General features: G+C 41.1%; 2 protein-coding genes across 3 annotated transcripts in view; one reads left to right on the top strand and one right to left on the bottom strand.

Moving 5' to 3' along the window:
• The window catches only part of LOC123509395 (N-acetyltransferase ESCO2-like), a 50,269-nt gene extending 33,850 nt beyond the window's left edge, over positions 1-16,419 (top strand). Inside the window, exons 2-12 of one of the 2 annotated variants that reach the window (XM_045263688.1) lie at positions 4,961-5,258; positions 9,937-10,109; positions 10,684-10,862; positions 11,006-11,110; positions 11,487-11,537; positions 12,073-12,161; positions 12,462-12,590; positions 12,867-13,128; positions 13,336-13,871; positions 14,162-14,333; positions 14,610-16,419. In XM_045263688.1, coding sequence (XP_045119623.1) covers positions 9,938-10,109; positions 10,684-10,862; positions 11,006-11,110; positions 11,487-11,537; positions 12,073-12,161; positions 12,462-12,590; positions 12,867-13,128; positions 13,336-13,871; positions 14,162-14,333; positions 14,610-15,134 — 2,220 coding nt within the window. In that variant the 5' untranslated portion in view covers positions 4,961-5,258; position 9,937 and the 3' untranslated portion in view covers positions 15,135-16,419. Of the gene's footprint in view, positions 1-4,960; positions 5,302-9,936; positions 10,110-10,683; positions 10,863-11,005; positions 11,111-11,486; positions 11,538-12,072; positions 12,162-12,461; positions 12,591-12,866; positions 13,129-13,335; positions 13,872-14,161; positions 14,334-14,609 lie in introns of both variants that reach the window. The other variant, XM_045263687.1, reaches the window with a different exon arrangement.
• Positions 564-4,255, bottom strand: LOC123509396 (elongin-C). The gene is made up of 3 exons (XM_045263689.1): positions 4,172-4,255; positions 2,709-2,930; positions 564-1,894 (listed from the first exon to the last, which is right to left on the bottom strand). Exons 2-3 carry the CDS (start codon positions 2,915-2,917, stop codon positions 1,753-1,755), a joined length of 351 nt encoding a protein of 116 aa, XP_045119624.1. The 5' UTR covers positions 2,918-2,930; positions 4,172-4,255; the 3' UTR covers positions 564-1,752.
• Positions 16,420-17,076: the final 657 nt, after the last annotated feature.

The raw sequence follows: 17,076 nt of genomic DNA, 5'->3' as shown, positions 1-17,076 counted from the left end.
ATACTCAGTTACCAGCAGCAGCAGCAGCAGCACGCGGCGGCCAGTAGCTTGCCGCATTATCGATCGCGTTCACACTGGAGGTGACGGGAGGGAGGGAGGGAGAAAAGAGGGGATCGCTCCATCACCACTGTTTATAAATCACACTTCATTTTCTTTAAGCTCAAAATAGAAATTTCATCTTTCATAATTCCAAGGCGTTGTTCTCCAGTTTGATATATATATATATATATATATATATATATATATATATATATATATATATATATATATATATATATATATATATATATATATATATATATATATATATATATATATATATATATATATATATATATATAAAACTGGGATCGTTTGATTGTACAGGTTTAGTGTATTGTTGCTTCTCCATTTTTTAGGGAAAGTAATTATTGTCTTTCATTGCCTTCTAGAGGGCAGAAGATACAGCAAATGGATTTTCATAAAAGAATGTATAATAATAATGTAGGAACCATTTGGCTATATCAACTATACATATTTCTTCATAGCAATCTTTTTGTCCACTAACAGTATAAACAACTGGATGATTACCAATAATTTATTCAGAACAATGACACATGAGGCTTTTGCACAAATTGTACGGAACAAAACATACAAAGCCCGATAGAAAGCACTTTATTAGTAGTTCTGGTGTGAGTGTTGTGAGCACTAAGACACGGTGAGGCCTGCCCTGGAAACCTTCACTCCGGGCGAGGCCAATGTTGCGAAGGCATCACGAGGAGACCCCCGCCGCCTTCCGTGAATTGTAAAAAAGAAGGGAAAACAAAAAACATCTGAACCTGGAAAGTCTGACAACATATTTGACATAATTAATGGATCTAGTTATATATTTTATGTACAGTGTAAGATATCATTACAGCAATTTCACATTTGTAACAATGAAATCATTCCTCACAAAGGATGACAACATTCCTAACAAACCTCTCTTCCTTGCCTAGCGGTTTGTCATGCAATGCATCTTATTTTTGGTTTGACGTCTTTCAAGTTGAGTAAAACACTTGGTCTTGTTCACTTCCATGTGAAAACCTGTGCACATGCTATAGTTAGCAGTACTACAGAGGCTCTGGGACTAACCTACTATACCATACAAAGAATTGCAGTAAATTAATGTAAACTGCAGCACCATTTTGCTCTTACATTAATAATTGCTGTCTAATAGTAGCTTGCTTATGCTTCATCTTACAAAAATGGATCTTTTAACCTTTCTTCATAGTGTGACAGACAAACTATCACTGATCAGCTGCCGTGCTCCAGAGCCTTGCGGGGAAATAAATATTTAAAGCTATCTTATTCAACTAAGAGGAGATTATTTGTTACGCTAGGAAGGTAAAATAAAAGAAAAACAGACTTCTCAAAACATCTTCAAACCATCAACAAGAAAATCTTGACTGCATGAACAGAGCAGCTTCGTAATATAAGGAATTGACGAATGTGGCAACATGTACTAGGGTATCAAAACGCTCCACAGCCTCCTCCTCCTTCCTCTAGGGTGGGAAGTTAACATTTCATCATGGTGCATGAGGTAAACACCAAGGAGAAAAGAAGGGAAAGGGAGAAAGAAAACCTATGAACCTGGATGTATATAAAGTTATGTTCCCCTCCCTAATCAAAATGATCTGTGAGTTGTTTCTTCCTTCTTTTTAACTTTGAGGAAAGTGGAGGGCAGGTGGTGTGACCTCTTCTGTCTGTCCTCTACTGTATGTCAGGTGTCCTTTAACAGTCCAGGAAGTTAGCGGCCATGAGGAGCTCCAAGGCAATCTCCGGAGCAATGGGGAACTCGGGGATTTCTGTGGAGCTGTTGGTGTAGCGCACTTTGTAGGTGAAGTACATGCACACCTTCTGAAGCACGTGTGACCTTGAAGAAAAGCAAAGTACAAGAAGCATGAGTGAACGCACTAGCACAACATCAGATTAATCATACGGAAACAATGGAAGCTACGAGAAGCTGTCAGTCATACACATGGCAGTATCTTTATAAAACTTGTCCTGGGGATGGAATATCACACTATCGTGAATATAAACTTGTCAGTAAACCCACAGTTATAGACTTGAAGTATTTATTCTGGACGTTTCGAAGGCCACTGCCTTCATCTTCAGCAGTACAAAGCAGAATGAAAAATACAAGTGAACTGAACCAAGAGAAGGGGGAGGGACAGAGGATGAGAGTAACTTGGCACAGTGTGATTGGCCAACCCCACCTGTGAGCACCACCCTACTCAAACCCTATTAGGACCTGACCTGTCTTTACCACTAATCCCTAGATCTGGTAGGGATTTAGATCCCTACCAAATCTAGGGCCACCTATCATCCCCCACCCATACATTTGTATAGAGTTTTTGAAGCTGTGTATTAATGTGACACTAATAGTTTGATTACTAAGTTCTGTAGTGAGGTACAACACCAGGCTTGTACCCACTGACCTATGCTGAAGCAAAAATAGGAAAAATATGATATGTGATAGGATGTTTCCATGCAAGTACCAGATTAGTCACAGCTTGAGCCACTTCAGACTTCCACTCACAAATGGGTTTTGAGATTATTAGTCACTCCTCATGAAGAATAATGAGAAGATAGGACATGAATATAACAAGACCTGGATGAGGGAAAAGGAATGATTAAAGTAGAACAAAATACACACACTTTCTCTCTCTCTTCTCTCCAAAACTTACGGGATCTCTCTGAAGTTGACCTCATTTGTCTCATTCTCGGCAAACTGTCCAGGACCGGAAAGCATGGCCTTGATGGTGCCCGAGGTGAGTGCATGGTCTCTCTTCACGATAAATTCATGTCCGTCCGAGGAGATCAGCTTGACATACATGGCATCCGGGCCCTCACAGCCGCCATATACACGCTCCTCATCCTTGCCATCATCCCCCATTGTAAAAGATTGCCTGGAAGATAAGTTTGCTTAAAGCCACCTATAAATAATGAAAGGTGGGCTTTTTTTCCTTACTATTCTGAAATGGCCATGAAGATAACTTGATTTAGAACAGAGATATTTCTGGGCTAGAGAACATAAAGGATGATTTCTTTCCCTACTATGGTAAAATGGCCATGAAGGGAACTTGACTTAGAACAAACATATTTCTAAGAATGTTTTGAAGCCAGGTACCATCACAAACTTATTCAGTGATTGGGAATAGGCATTATTTTCTTTATGTAAGAGAGGAGGATTGGCCAATGGCAACAAAAATATGAAGAAGAAAGGCCAGCTCAGTCATCAGTCTCCTTACAGAGCCAAAATAAACCTGAAAACTCCATCTTGAATGAAAGTAGAAACTAGAATATAATAATAATAAAAAAATGCAGGCACAAATACATCAATGAACAATCAATTGCACTCCACAATATACTTCATAAACACTTGTAAATCCCAAGAGTGACTGATCATTCCCCCCCACACAATGAGCCAAGACTTCCACTCCTTATGGTGAAAAAGCAATGATGTAATGCCTCTCTTCAAATCCACATGGCCTCGAAATATTTTCCTAGTGGTAACACATCTTACTTGAAATCTCCTGGTTCTACACAAAGCACCTAACCTTTGTCCCCTATTCTGCTAAACCCTTGACTAACACCACTTCCAAGAGATCTATCAGGGTCTTTCACAATCACTAAGTACTTCCCACTGCTTGCTTGTCTGGCCAGAGTAACACAGTAGGCAGCCATGAGAGCAAACCAAACCTTTAGCCACATCACTATCGCTAATCCATCACGAGGAATTCCCCGACACCACATTTTCACTCGCTAAAACAAAGACGAACATTGACGTCAACACTTCACCTCCTACAAATGAAGTCGATAGGAAGACAAATGATACTTCAGGGAAAACCAGCCACCAGTAAACAAGAGGATAAACTTTTGACCCATTATCCATACCCTGAAGCTCCTGGGGGGTTAGCTGACCTGGAAAAAAATCAATAAATACCCGAAGAGCAAGGGTAGGGATAGCTGGCTGTGACACGGGACACTACACAACTCTTATTTCACGCCCCACGGCTTATATACCAGCCTAAATTACCCTTATGGTGACGCCCCGGGGTGGTGTGGAAGGCAGTAGGGTAGCAGGGTCAAGGAGGAGGATGTGGGAAGGGAGTTATGGTAAAATGATGAAGGAGGGAGATTTACTTACTCGGCCGCTGCAAGATGTAAACAACGAGGCCGCCCTGCTATCTCGGCCCCGCGCTACAGCCCCTCTCCCTCCCCACTCTTTCCCTTCTCCCTATCTCACCCTACCTCTAACTTCAATATTCTTCTGTTTTATACCCGAAAAAAAGTTACATTTTTTTGTCTACCTTTCTTTTTGTCACCTAGTATTCAGTAATGTCCATTTTGCCATTTTGCCTCTCCTAGATCTCACCATTGCCTCTCACTACATTGACTTAAATATTATTATTGTCGTCTTTCCTTATTTTAAAGGTTGTTATCATATTGTCTAACATTAGTCAATGCCTCTCCCTGCCTCAAACTTCAATATTCTTTTGTTCCTACTTTGTAGAGTGTTTTTGTCATTTCTAGTTATAAGTAATGTGCTTATATCAAGTATGCTCTCCTTAGTCTAAACTCTGTTAGTGTATTTCCTTCATAATGTCAAAAGTTTACCTGTTTTTGTCTACCTACGGTAGTAATATCCATTTTACCTATTTTTTAAGCTTCATGAAATGTCATCATTCTTGAATGAATGAAAAACTGTGGAAATCAAATAAAAACTTTTTATTATATAAATGTGATAGACAAGTTATGTTTTGTGCATAATTCAGACATATTTTATGTTGTTTTTGTTGTAATTAAGGCTATTTTACAGATATTGCAATGTAATGACAATATTTTCCTCTCACTTTTAAAAGTTAATATAGATATAAATTAAATTAATACTTAGCCTATTGAAAACTCATAGTACATTGTAACCTTCATATTTTAGATTTTTTAATAACACGATTCACCGAACCACGAGGAACCAAGCGGCCAGTCTGGCGCTAAAACCAGACCTGTGAAGGAAAACATTGCTGGTCGAGTCCCTGGTAGGAATATCGCACTGCAACATTGAAGGATACAAAGAAAGACGGAAGAGAGCGAGTGAGTGCCCTGATAATTGACACACAGCTGAGGAAGTCACGAGAAGGCTGGAGAGTGACAGGTCACAGAGAAGGAAGGCGCGGCTCTGTCATCTTACCCTTCCCTGCTGCCCCTGGCTGGTGTTCCCCGGCAGTGTGTGTGAGGCGAGCAGCACCTTCAGCACAGTCACAGAGAAGTGCTATTAAGGTTAGTACAATATTGCAGGTCTCCTAGGCCCGTGTTTTTCTTTTTTTGCCTCGGTTTATATGTATTAAAAAAAGTGTGTTGGACAGGTGGGAGAGGTCAGTCTATGCATTCATATATTTACTTTGTTAACATAAAACATAACATAAATAATAGGATAACAAAGGGCCACCAGGGCCCATCTAGGTTATCCTGTATCTGTCGCACAGCGACCTCGTCATCAGTACTTAAAGATACACTTACAAGTACACAATACATTATATACTAATTCTAAATATTTGGCCCATTAACAGGGCTAAGTCCTGCAGCGAAATCCTCTACAATTTGTGGTCCCCATACATGGGGATCATGTCTTGTTTAACTATAGTAAATTTCTTATAAAAACTATCATGCAGTGCTATACATAATTATAAATCTAATAAATTTAAGTGCTTATCTAATCTGTTTTTAAACATTGTCAAACTAGTGCTATTTACAACCGTCTCTGGCAATGCATTCCAGAAGTCTACCACTCTATGACTAAAGAAATATTTTCTTATATCTAACCTGCAGCCTTGCTTTCTAATCTTCCTGCCATGATTTCTAGTCCTATTTCCCTCCTCTAAGGTAAAGAAAGATCTCACATCTATGTAGTTTGTATCTGAGAACATTTTAAATAACTCTATCATATCCCTCTTATACATCTCCTCTCAAATGAAAACATGTTTAATTCCTTTAATCTATCTCTATACTCCAGGCGCTTTAATGCTGGTATCATCCTAGTTGCTCTTCTCTGAACTGCTTCTAACATGTTGATATCCTGCCTATAGTGGGGTGACCAGGCCTGTATGCAATACTCTAAATGGGGCCTAACATAGGAATTATATAAGCTACGCACCACTTCCTTACTTTTATAACTAACATTTCTATTTATAAAACCCAGGATCCTATTTGCCCTATTTCTTGCTTCTAAACATTGCTTTGAAAATTTCATAGTCCTGTCTATCACTACTCCTAAATCCTTTCCTTCCTCTACTGCCTCTAGCCAACATCCCTCCATCTCATAGTTAAAGTTTGTGTTGTCTTTACCTAAATGCATAACCTGACACTTTTTAGAATTAAACTCCATCTGCCACCTGTCTGCCCATGCTATCAGCCTGTCCAGGTCTCGTTGTATTCTGTAATTGTCCTTTTCACCCTGTACTGCACATGCTATCTTAGTATCATCTGCAAACTTTGATACTTTGCTACTAATTCCTATATCTAAATCGTTAATGTACACCAAGAAAAGAAGAGGTCCTAGCACTGATCCTTGGGGTACCCCACTAACCACTTCCTTCCACTCAGACATTGCCCCATTTAATACTACTCTCTGTTTCCTATCAGAAAGCCATTCACTAATCCAATCAACTAACCTACCCCTATCCCATGTAGTCTCAATTTGTACACTAGCCTCCTATGCGGTACCTTATCAAACGCCTTGCTAAAATCTAGATATATAACATCTATGCTATTTCCATCATCTAACTCCTTGGTAATATATTCTAAGATATCGAGCAAATTTGTAAGACAGGACCTCCCTGATCTAAAGCCATGTTGGGTATCTCTAATTAATCTATTCTCATTTAAATGCTCCCAAATACTACCCTTAATGATTTTCTCTAGTATCTTACATACTATACTAGTTAAACTGATCGGTCTATAATTATTCGCATCATCCTTCCTACCTTTTTAAATATTGGAGTAACATTAGCTAACTTCCAGTCCTGAGGTATCTCAGCAAACCTAAGTGATCTTTCAAAGATTAACTTAAGTGCTTCAGAAATACTGTCTACACCCTCCCTAAGTACTCTGGCATGTAGCTCATCAGGACCACTAGCTTTCCTATCGTCTAGTTCAAGAATAAATTTCCTAATAATTCCCGGTTTTATATCAATATTTTCTAAAGCTCTTAAACTACTCGTCGCACTGTTTGTAACAGGATTTCCTATTCTTTCCTAGTAAATACTGAAGAAAATTGTTCATTCAATAATTCTACTATGTCTTCATTTTGATCCACTACTACACCATCTTTTCTGAGTGGTCCAATCCTATCCTTATTTCTTTTATCACTGACCTTGTAATAACTATATAATTTTTGGGATCTTTACTCCCAGCTCTAGCTAGTTTTATCTCTGCCTGCCTTTTACTTTTTTTATAACCTTACTCAAATCATCTCTGACCTGTCTGTACCTAATCAAATCTACATCTTCCCACTTTTCTGCAACTCTCTGTATGCCCTCTTCTTCTCTCTGATCTGGCTACCTATCTCATGAGTCCACCATAATGGCTTCCTGTTTCTCTGCCTTATATCTTTGTAAGGGATACACTGCATCACTATACCCTTTACTACAACCTTAAAAATATCCCACATCTCCTGTGCAGTTTTATTTCCAAAACTATCTTCCCAGTTTACCTCTCCTAATAACTGACGTAACCTACCATAATTGCCTTTCTGATAGTTTGGGACTCTAGTCTTATTCACTATATTATCCCTACTGGAATTAATGATAAATCTAATTATATGATGGTCACTGTTTGCTAAAGTCTCTCCTACCTCAACTTCCTTTAAACAATGCTCAATATTTGTTAGTACTATGTCTAAAACCTTCCTCCCCCTAGTAGGTTTATCTACCATCTGCACTAAATAGTTATCCTGAAAACTTTCCATAAACTTATTTTCACTAGCATCTCCTACCATCCTCTCCCAGTTTACTGACTTAAGATTAAAATCCCTAAGATAATTGTCTGACTAGTACACCCCTATTTATCTCATCTACCATAAGGTTGTCTACATCTGCTGACTGGTTAGGTGGCCTATAAAAGCTCCTACTCTAATAACCTTACTTTTGTTTACTCTAACATCCAGCCATAAGGACTCTACTCTGTTATCTACCTTAATACCATTAACCTGACTGGAAATGAAGGATTTTTTACATAAATAACTACTCCTCCGCCTATCCTACCAATTCTCTGGTGTAAATACATAATGTATCCATCTACTTCATATTCTTTCCTATTTTCCTAAACTTTTCCTCATTTACCCATGCCTCTGTGACACATACAACATCTAAGTCCTCCTCAACTATATAACTAGATAACTCGTCCTTCTTGTTCCTAAGACTCCTGGCATTTACATAAAAACATTTAAGTCCTGCTACCTTCCTAGATGCTGTCTCCTTATTTGGAATCCTAATCTTATTCTCTCCTATTTGCACCTGGAAATCTTTCCTAATCTTTTCACTATCTCTGTTTATCCTATCTAATTTATGTCTAGCATCTTTCTTCTGGAATGCATTTGCTACCTCACCCCCTACACTCCATCCCAACTCCCCTCCAGACATCCACTCAGCACATCCACACCCTTCCTACTCAGATGCACACCATCCCTAGCATACAAATCCCTTCGCCCATAGAACCTATCCCATACATCCACAAAGCTGACACCCACATCCTTACACATCCCTTTTACCCGATCATTCACACCAATGGCTCTAGACAACCATTCCTGCTAACATACACACGAGGCAAGATTCCTGACACTACACACCTCCTACCACTCTCCCTTATCTTGCCTAACATTTCCCGAAATCTTGCCACTAACTCCTCCGACCCACCTGCTCTGACATCGTTCCCACCTACGTGCAAAACTACTACACCCTCCTCTCCATCCCCCAACCCTCTTCTGCACCTCCTCACTCACTGCCTTCACACCTGCACCAGGCATACACACGTTCGTCCTCCTATCCCTGTCTTTCCCACAGAAAGTGCTATCTAAATACCTAACCTGAGAGTCACCCACCACACACACCTGAGGTGTGCTAGGCACAACCATCCTCCTCCTCTCCTCTACCCCTTCTTTCTCCTTTCACTCACCACAACCACTTCATTCACTCACTCTCACTCTCCCCTCCCCTCCAACAAACCGAACCTATTTTCACACTCAACAGGTTTAGTCCTATCCTCCCTAACTGCCTCCACTTTCCTTTCCCTCGCAACCTGCCATCTCTGCCCATCCTGACTACTATCTTTCCCAGTCTGGCTCGCCTGCTCCCTCTTCCCCACTCTGCTCTTCCCGACAGAGGGCCAAGCCACCCTGTCGCCCTCAGAAGGTCCAACCTTCGGCCTAACACTGATCTCCTGCCTAATTTTTTCCACTGCCTCCCCAAGCCTCTTAACCTCCTCCTTCAATTCAAAGATGAGAACTTCGTTCGCACTTTTCCCCTCACTTAGCTTTCTGATTTCCTCTCGCAATTCTCGGTGCTCAAGAGAAAGAACTAAATTCTCGCTCTTGAGCCTACACACCATACACTCAGAAAAGTCAACGACCTTCCTGTCGTGCCCACACATCTCACACACAACAAACTCTCCATGATACCATTACATGTTGTGGTAGTATACTTGTAAACTCTTTATGTAATTACCCTTGTTAACCTTACACTATTCATTGAGATCAGGTCACACTAAAAGAATTGCCAGATTAAAAGTAGGTAACAATAAGTGATGGACAGCAGCAACCAGACCACTGAGGAGTGCCCTGCCATGGGGGTGTGGTGAAAAAATGTGAGGTGATTTTGTTGTGAGCATTACCTTGATACCCCTCGTGTCTTCCCCTCCCAGCATGGCGGCAATGGCACCTGACTGGGGTATCTTCTCCCTGCCCCGCCGGGAGCCACACCTCCGGTACATGAGGTTACAGTCCCCATCCAGCCCCACCACTGCAGAGCTCTCCAGGCTGTCCTGCACCTCTCCCCGGGACTCCCACAAGGCTCTGTTCTCACCCACAGCATCAGGTAATTGTTCTGCAGGAGGCTGCTCAGCTAAAGTATGGGAATCCTCATTTACCTTTAATCTTTTTTTTTTTATGTAAGAGAGAAAATCTGGCCAAGGGCAACAAAACTGAATAAACAAAAAGGCCCACTTAAATGCCAGTCCCTGAGCTGATCTGAGAGAATTAGGCAAAAGAATGGGATAAATGTCTTGAAGCTTCCCACATTTGGTAGAGAATTTGGTAGAGCAATAGTGAAGAGGATGGGGTGAGGTACTGTGTCACTGGGAGGGGCTGAGAACACATATACACACAGATCTCTGGCAATTTTTATCAAAGCTATTTTTGTTATATGGAGTTTTTACCTAATGTTTGTTCTTTTAATAGACGTTTCCACTGATTTACTTTATGATTACTTTACTTTTTCTTCCTTTACCTACTTTTCTCTCTTTTCTCTGTTTCTTAGTTGTCATAGAGAAAAATGTCACGTGAGAGAACTTAGTCAATTTTATTTCTTGAGAGATTGCTTTGGGATTCTCTAAGTTAACAAAGACAAGAATTTCATACTGGAGAGAAACTAATATCTCCTTTTATCCCAGGGAGCAGTTTGGGGTTTTACAAGTCACCCAAGGCAAAACCATCCAAGGCCGCACCCAGCAGGCCGTCACTCAAGTGCTCCCAACCGTTGGCAGTCTGCAGGAAGAAGGTCGATGGGATAAACAAAGGAGTCACCCACAGTATAAAGAGACCGAAACCAAAAGTCGTAGAAGAGAAAAAGGTACGAATAATATCAAATAAAACCTACACCAAAAAATCAGTACAGGTTTTTACAAGGAGAGTTTGTGGTTGTAAATCTTGTGTTTTGTTGTGTTTGGTGTTTTAATTTTGTGTTTAGTGAGTTTTTGTTTTGTGACCCGACAGAAGAAGCTGAAGATGGAGGAAACAGCAAGGAGGATCAAGGAGAGAGCCCCACGCATCCCGGCAAACAGGAGCCCCGTCAAGTCCCCTTCGATAACGGGGCAGAAGGTAATGAGGAATGGAGTAAAGGGAGAGCATTGGGCCATGAGCTCTTCATTGTTTTAATTTTATTCCCTTCATTAATTTGAGCTCTTTCCACGTTTACATGTCTCGGAAAGCTCTATTTTGGTATGTCCTCATTTATTTTCCATGATTGTCTTTGTTATATAAGTATTTTTGTTTATGTGTGAGTAGAGTGCTTGTGTTTTCAGTATCACAGTGTCACAGGAATTATGTAACTTTGATATATACATTACAACCTCTCTTATGTCCTGTACTTCTTGTAATATGCTCATGTAGCAGAGAAACTGAGAATGATGGAGTGTGACAGCTCAATAGTTATTTGTATTGAGGTTTTATGTTGACATGAATGTCACTCTTGCAGAAAAGGCTGCAAATGTTGACCCCTCCTGGTGTGTCTCTTTTAAATTGCGAGGTGAGAAATGGTGGTTTTTGGTTGTAGACTCTCTCTCTCTCTCTCTCTCTCTCTCTCTCTCTCTCTCTCTCTCTCTCTCTCTCTCTCTCTCTCTCTCTCTCTCTCTCTCTCTCTCTCTCTCTCTCTCTCTCTCTCTCTCTCTCTCTCTCTCTCTCTCTCTCTCTCTCTCTTTTGCCTGTCGTGGTTATAACTCTTTCATTACTAGGACGCATTTTTACATTGAGATTTGTGTAGAATAAGACTATTTTATTGACATTAGGAAGAGTCTGTGGAAATCAGATTATTAGCTAGAGTTTTCACTATTTTGATCCCCACGTAAGTTTCTGAAATTGTATAAAATCAAGCAGTAAGCAAAATTAATATAAAAATGCATCATGGTACTGAAGGGATTAAAATTTCTAAACTGATATTGTAAGAAGTGCATTGCAAAGTAGACATATTTAATTGTTTTGTTGCCCTTTGTTAGATTTCCCCTTTACATTAAAAAATATACATATCTTTCATTTGACCTGCCTCTCTCCCTCACTTCCCCAAGGAGTCATTTGTGCCAGAACCAACAAGCAACAGGTTCTTCAAAAGTCGCTCTCGTGCTCCCGCCAGTGTCCAGATCAACAAGAATATGAAGTAAGTAAACTGGTAAACTCTGGAACTCTCTACTTGCTTCTGTATTTCCTTATTCCTTTGACCTGAACTCATTTAAGAGGGAAGTTTTATGACATTTATCCCATTCTTTTGGCTAACTCGCTCTCCTTAGGGACTGGCATCTCAATAGGCCTTTTTTTTAAGTATTTTTGTTGCTCTTAGCCAGATTTCCTCTTTTACTTAAAAAGAAATGGCTTTGTAATGTATTTTGTATCATGTCATTATCAACTAACTCCCACAATATCACCTGCACTCACCTGGGTTACCTTTCCTTCCCCCCAGGCTGTCTGCTAAGTACAAGGATGTGTCGCTGAATCAGAGGGTAGGAAAGACTTTCGCCAAGAAGAACATCGGCCGCTTGGTGGAGGAGAAGCTGGACCAATACCTGCAGCAGCCCAGGGTGTCAAAAGAGTATGTTGTTGTGGCCACTGCTTGTGTTGGTGCAGAGATTGATTGTGGAGAGCTGAGTGTGCTTTGCTGAGAGGTTATCAGTTTCTCTCAACAGTTGTATCTTAGTATTTGTTGTTTTACTGGGCTCTTTTGTTAGTCATGTTATGTGTTAGGGTCTCGTTGCTACTTCTACATTACTACCAAGACTTTATAATCCTAAGCCCTGTCTCAGTTTCATGGGTACTAACTCCATAATGAAGTCACACACACACTTCATATTAGCCACTCACCTTGTAGGATCAGCGAGGTGTCACCGCTCCCTTCAGTATCGAGTGCACCAAGGCCCTGCCCCACCCGTGTCCGCTGCAGCCCCTCCCCCACCAAGAAAGCTCCATCTCGCAAGGCCCGCACTCCCTCGCCCAAGAAGAGAGTTGCTGCTGCCACCACACCCTCCGTCACCAACAAGGGCTTGAACACTTCACTGGGAGAAGAGCTGCAGGACATGGAGTTGATCATGAAGGAGTGGAAGAATGACGATCTGAAGGCTTCTGCTGGTGAGGTAAGTGCACCACACCACAAGGAATTGACTCACGCTGATTTGTTATTTTATAGGTGAGCTCATGAATAACAAAATGGTGAAATTTTGCTCTGATATATACATTTATCAAAAGTCAGAAGCTATAACAGTATATTGTGCTGTTTAAAAGATAATAAATTGTAGCTAATGAGGACTTCTAATTTATAAAACAACAAAATAATTTTTCAGGATAGAAACATATCAAAACACAACTCTGCAAGGAAGCTGAATGGAGGTTTCAGTCCCTTGCGGCGGTCACCAAGGAAGCTGGCAGGATGTGCTTCACCTGTCAGATCACCAAGGAAGGTCAACGGATGTGCTTCACCTGTCAGATCACCCAAGAAGGTCAACGGATGTGCTTCACCTGTCAGATCACCCAGGAAGGTCAATGGATGTGCTTCACCTGTCAGGAGGTCACCCAGGAAGCAGGGGTGGGAGGAGCTGGCACAGGACTGGGAATCACCACACAAGGTCCAGGAAGTCTCCACACCAAGCAAGAAGACCCACGCCAGCCGGGCCATGGAGAAGGCGGGTGCATCGCCGTCAAGGAGGTCGCCCAGGAAGCAGGACAGGTCGTCGCCACAGAAGCGTGTTAATGTGGAGGATGGGGAGGAGCAGCGTGTCATTCCAGAGTCTCCGTCCAAGAAAGTGAAGCATTTCCCAATATTTTATCCCAGCACAAGGCTCGCTGATTGCAAATTCCCAAGCAGCAAGAATGGAATAAGGTAAATTTGTGGCATATATTTTCCTGATGTCTCTTTTTGCTTGTTTTAGTGTTGAGTTCTTGCTTTTCTTTTCTCAGATTAGATTCCTTTATCATGAATTTTGATTTGTTCATTTACTTTTTTATTTGTGTGGAGAAAAAGACTTTGGATAAGAAGAGTATAATAAATCTTGTGTTGTTGAGGTCATAGAGTTGAAGATAATTTTCCAGGAAATTTTATTTATTGACTTAAAAGACGACAAAATCAAAGTTGGCAGGTTATATTTTGAACCATGTTTTTATCACTTGCAGCTTTAAGAAGTCTGAGATGGATGACGCCCAGATGATGATTGATGCCGGCCAGAAAGAGTTTGGGGCCAAGCAGTGCCCAGACTGTGGACTGTTGTATGAAGTGGGCAACTCCTCCGATGACACCTCACATAAGCGCTACCACAACCACCTGCTCACTGCCCTCAAGTACACTGTAAGCATCTGATGGTGACTTGTGAGAAATGTGCAACACTATGTTTACATCATGGACAGTCCTGGTCACCATTCTCAACATGTTTCCTTGGGAGGGTCGTTACTGCTTTTGGAATGTGTGATATTTTATTTTATTTTGTCATATGGTTTTTATTTATTATTTGTCAAAAGTATTACCTCATGCATTGATGTGTTAAGCAAGGGCTACATTATTTCCACAAAAGTTAAATTTTATGTCAATTTTTCTTCACATATTAACTCCATATATGTATTGCAGGCCTGGAAGAAGGAAAGAATGGTCCGAGAACCTGACCACCTTGGAGGGCGAGTGATAGAGGTGTCAGGGCAGGACTCTGAGCGGTGGTGGGAGAAGGTGGAGGAGGTGCGGGAGGTGGTGGACAAATTGGGCTTCTGTGAGAGGAGCATCAAGACCAGGGAGCACACCAAGGTCTTCCTGTATGTGCTGGACCAGCGTGTGGTGGGCTGCCTCATTGCTGAAAAGACTGCTAAAGGGTACAGAATCGTCCCTCAGAAGCAACAGATGGAAGGTTCGAGCCGCCTGGTGTGTTGCTCCCGGGACGCCACCAAGGTGTGGGTGGGGATCAGCCGCTTGTGGGTCCTTAGTGCCATGCGAGGCAAGGGCATTGCCTCCACACTGGTAGACACCATGAGATGCAACATGTTCAATTGCCACATACTCTCCAAGGATCAGTTTGCTTTCTCTCATCCCACAGAGGCTGGGTTGAATTTTGCTGAAAAGTACATGGGGAGACCAGATTTTCTTGTTTATCATGATTTTTGATTGTTGAGAAGCTAAGAGCAATGACATACTATGTTCCTTTTGTAAAATTGCCTCTATTCAAAAAATTTATGAATGGAATGGAAATTAATCTGTTGGCAGGAGTTTGAGGACTGGAGAGAGAGACAGTGAATGGTCATTTTAGTTTACTGGAACTCAGATATGGAGAACAAGATGATCTGTTACCTCCATTTACATATGGGTTCACTTTATGATTTTATTATTTCATGGTGTTCAATTTTCACTTGCTCCGAAAGGAGAGAAAAAAAAATGCTATGCAGTGAAGTTTCCTGCCAGTAGTCTCAAGTGAGGAAGACAGAAGTGTTGTAATTGCAAGTGCCCTCCACTAATGATAGGTTTCAGTGGTTGCTTTTATTTTCTTAGGATGTTGGTAAGGCAAAACATACATACCTCTTACTACACATTCTGTTCTACTTATAGGAATTATCTGCACGGTCTGTCATCTCAACCAATTCAGATCATCTCAAAACTTCACCACCTCGGATCATCTCGATATGCACAGCTCAATATGTATTTATCATTTAATTGCGATCGGTTGTTCAGAACAATATTATTCCTAACATGAAATACCGTTATTCCGCGCTTTAATATATTTGTCGCTACGTAATAATGGACTGAGAATAAACTGTCAATATTGAAGTAACGCGTAGAAACAGCTAGGTAGGTAAGTAGGCTTTACATTTCTCTTTAAGTTTGTGAAATTAATTGAATATGCATCTGTTTACGCCCTTTGTTGTTGTGCTATTAGAAAAAAAATAAAGGGGAAGGGAAGAAAAAAAAAAAAAACGTAATAATGAAATAAAAGCTAAACAGTGGAACTATTTCCCAGAGGAACCTCACGTAAGTGTTGTAAATAATGAAAAAATACACGTTATTATTAATCACCTTTTCCTTGAACGTCGAGTGTGCTCTGATAATTAAGTGCAGCGATGTGTTTACCTTCTCACTTGGAGGTAAAAGCAAACAAGGTCAATAAATGAATTAGGTAATAGTGACTCAGTAATGTTGACCGACGGGGGGAGGATGAAGTGCACGTGCATAGCGAGGAACCGGTCAATGTGAGGAGTGTTAAATTGTGGAATAATTAGTGCAAACAACCGTACGAGTGTGCCCTAGGAGACCTTACGGCTACTATTGGACCTGAGGGAGTGCCTGGAGGCTTAGGAGTTAATAAGGTATCGTGAGACAGTAGTTATTTTGATGTTAAGTTCTCGCCTCCCATTTTCTTGTCTCTCACCTCTCATGAAAATAATAAATCGTGTATATTTGACGCTTTTTCTTCCACCATTATCTTTCATGTACACTTGCAATCCATAAATTTATATCTAAGTGGTATAACTAATTGTGCTTTTATTATAGAGTAGCTAATTCGTATATGGGAGGGGGGGGGTAAAAACTCATTACTTCATTATAACCAGCTAACTTTTTCCCAATGTACTGATTTACTGAATGAGGTGTCGAGGTGTATATAGAGTACCATTGCCTTATTGTTGAAGGTGAGGCTGTAGGAAATAAAGTATAATGCAGTGTTCAATGTGTTAACCAGCGCACTAACTAGCGTGTTATGACGTAAACTGCATCCTGGCGCGTGATTGGTGGTGCGCTACTAATGATCGTTTCCTTGGCTTAATCGGTACCTTCAGTTTCTTTATTCGTTCTGCTTACTATTTGGTGATTTTATACAGCGATCATGGGGAGTATAGGAAGGGGATAGGGGCCGTTCATGGGGAGGGGAAAGGATAGGGGCCGTTCATGGGGAGGAGGAAGGAGATAGGAGGGCAGTTCATGGGGAGGTGGAAGAGGATAGGAGGGCCGTTCATGGGGAGGAGGAAGGAGATAGGAGGGCAGTTCATGGGGAGGAGGAAGGAGATAGGAGGGCCGTTCATGGGGACGGGGAAAGGGGATAGGAGGGCCGTTCATGGGG

This window comes from Portunus trituberculatus, chromosome 27 (genome assembly GCF_017591435.1).
Source record: "Portunus trituberculatus isolate SZX2019 chromosome 27, ASM1759143v1, whole genome shotgun sequence".
In the NCBI taxonomy this organism is placed as follows: Eukaryota; Metazoa; Arthropoda; class Malacostraca; order Decapoda; family Portunidae; genus Portunus; species Portunus trituberculatus.
This window is presented reverse-complemented; position numbering and strand designations above follow the sequence as displayed.

Excerpts from the sequence above, each read along its gene's own strand:
- LOC123509396 (XM_045263689.1), bottom strand. The coding sequence starts at position 2,917 with ATGGGGGATGATGGCAAGGATGAGGAGCGTGTATATGGCGGCTGTGAG. Across the intron at positions 1,895-2,708 it reads GTCAACTTCAGAGAGATCCC|GTCACACGTGCTTCAGAAGG; the intron begins GTAAGTTTTGGA and ends CTTTTCTTCAAG.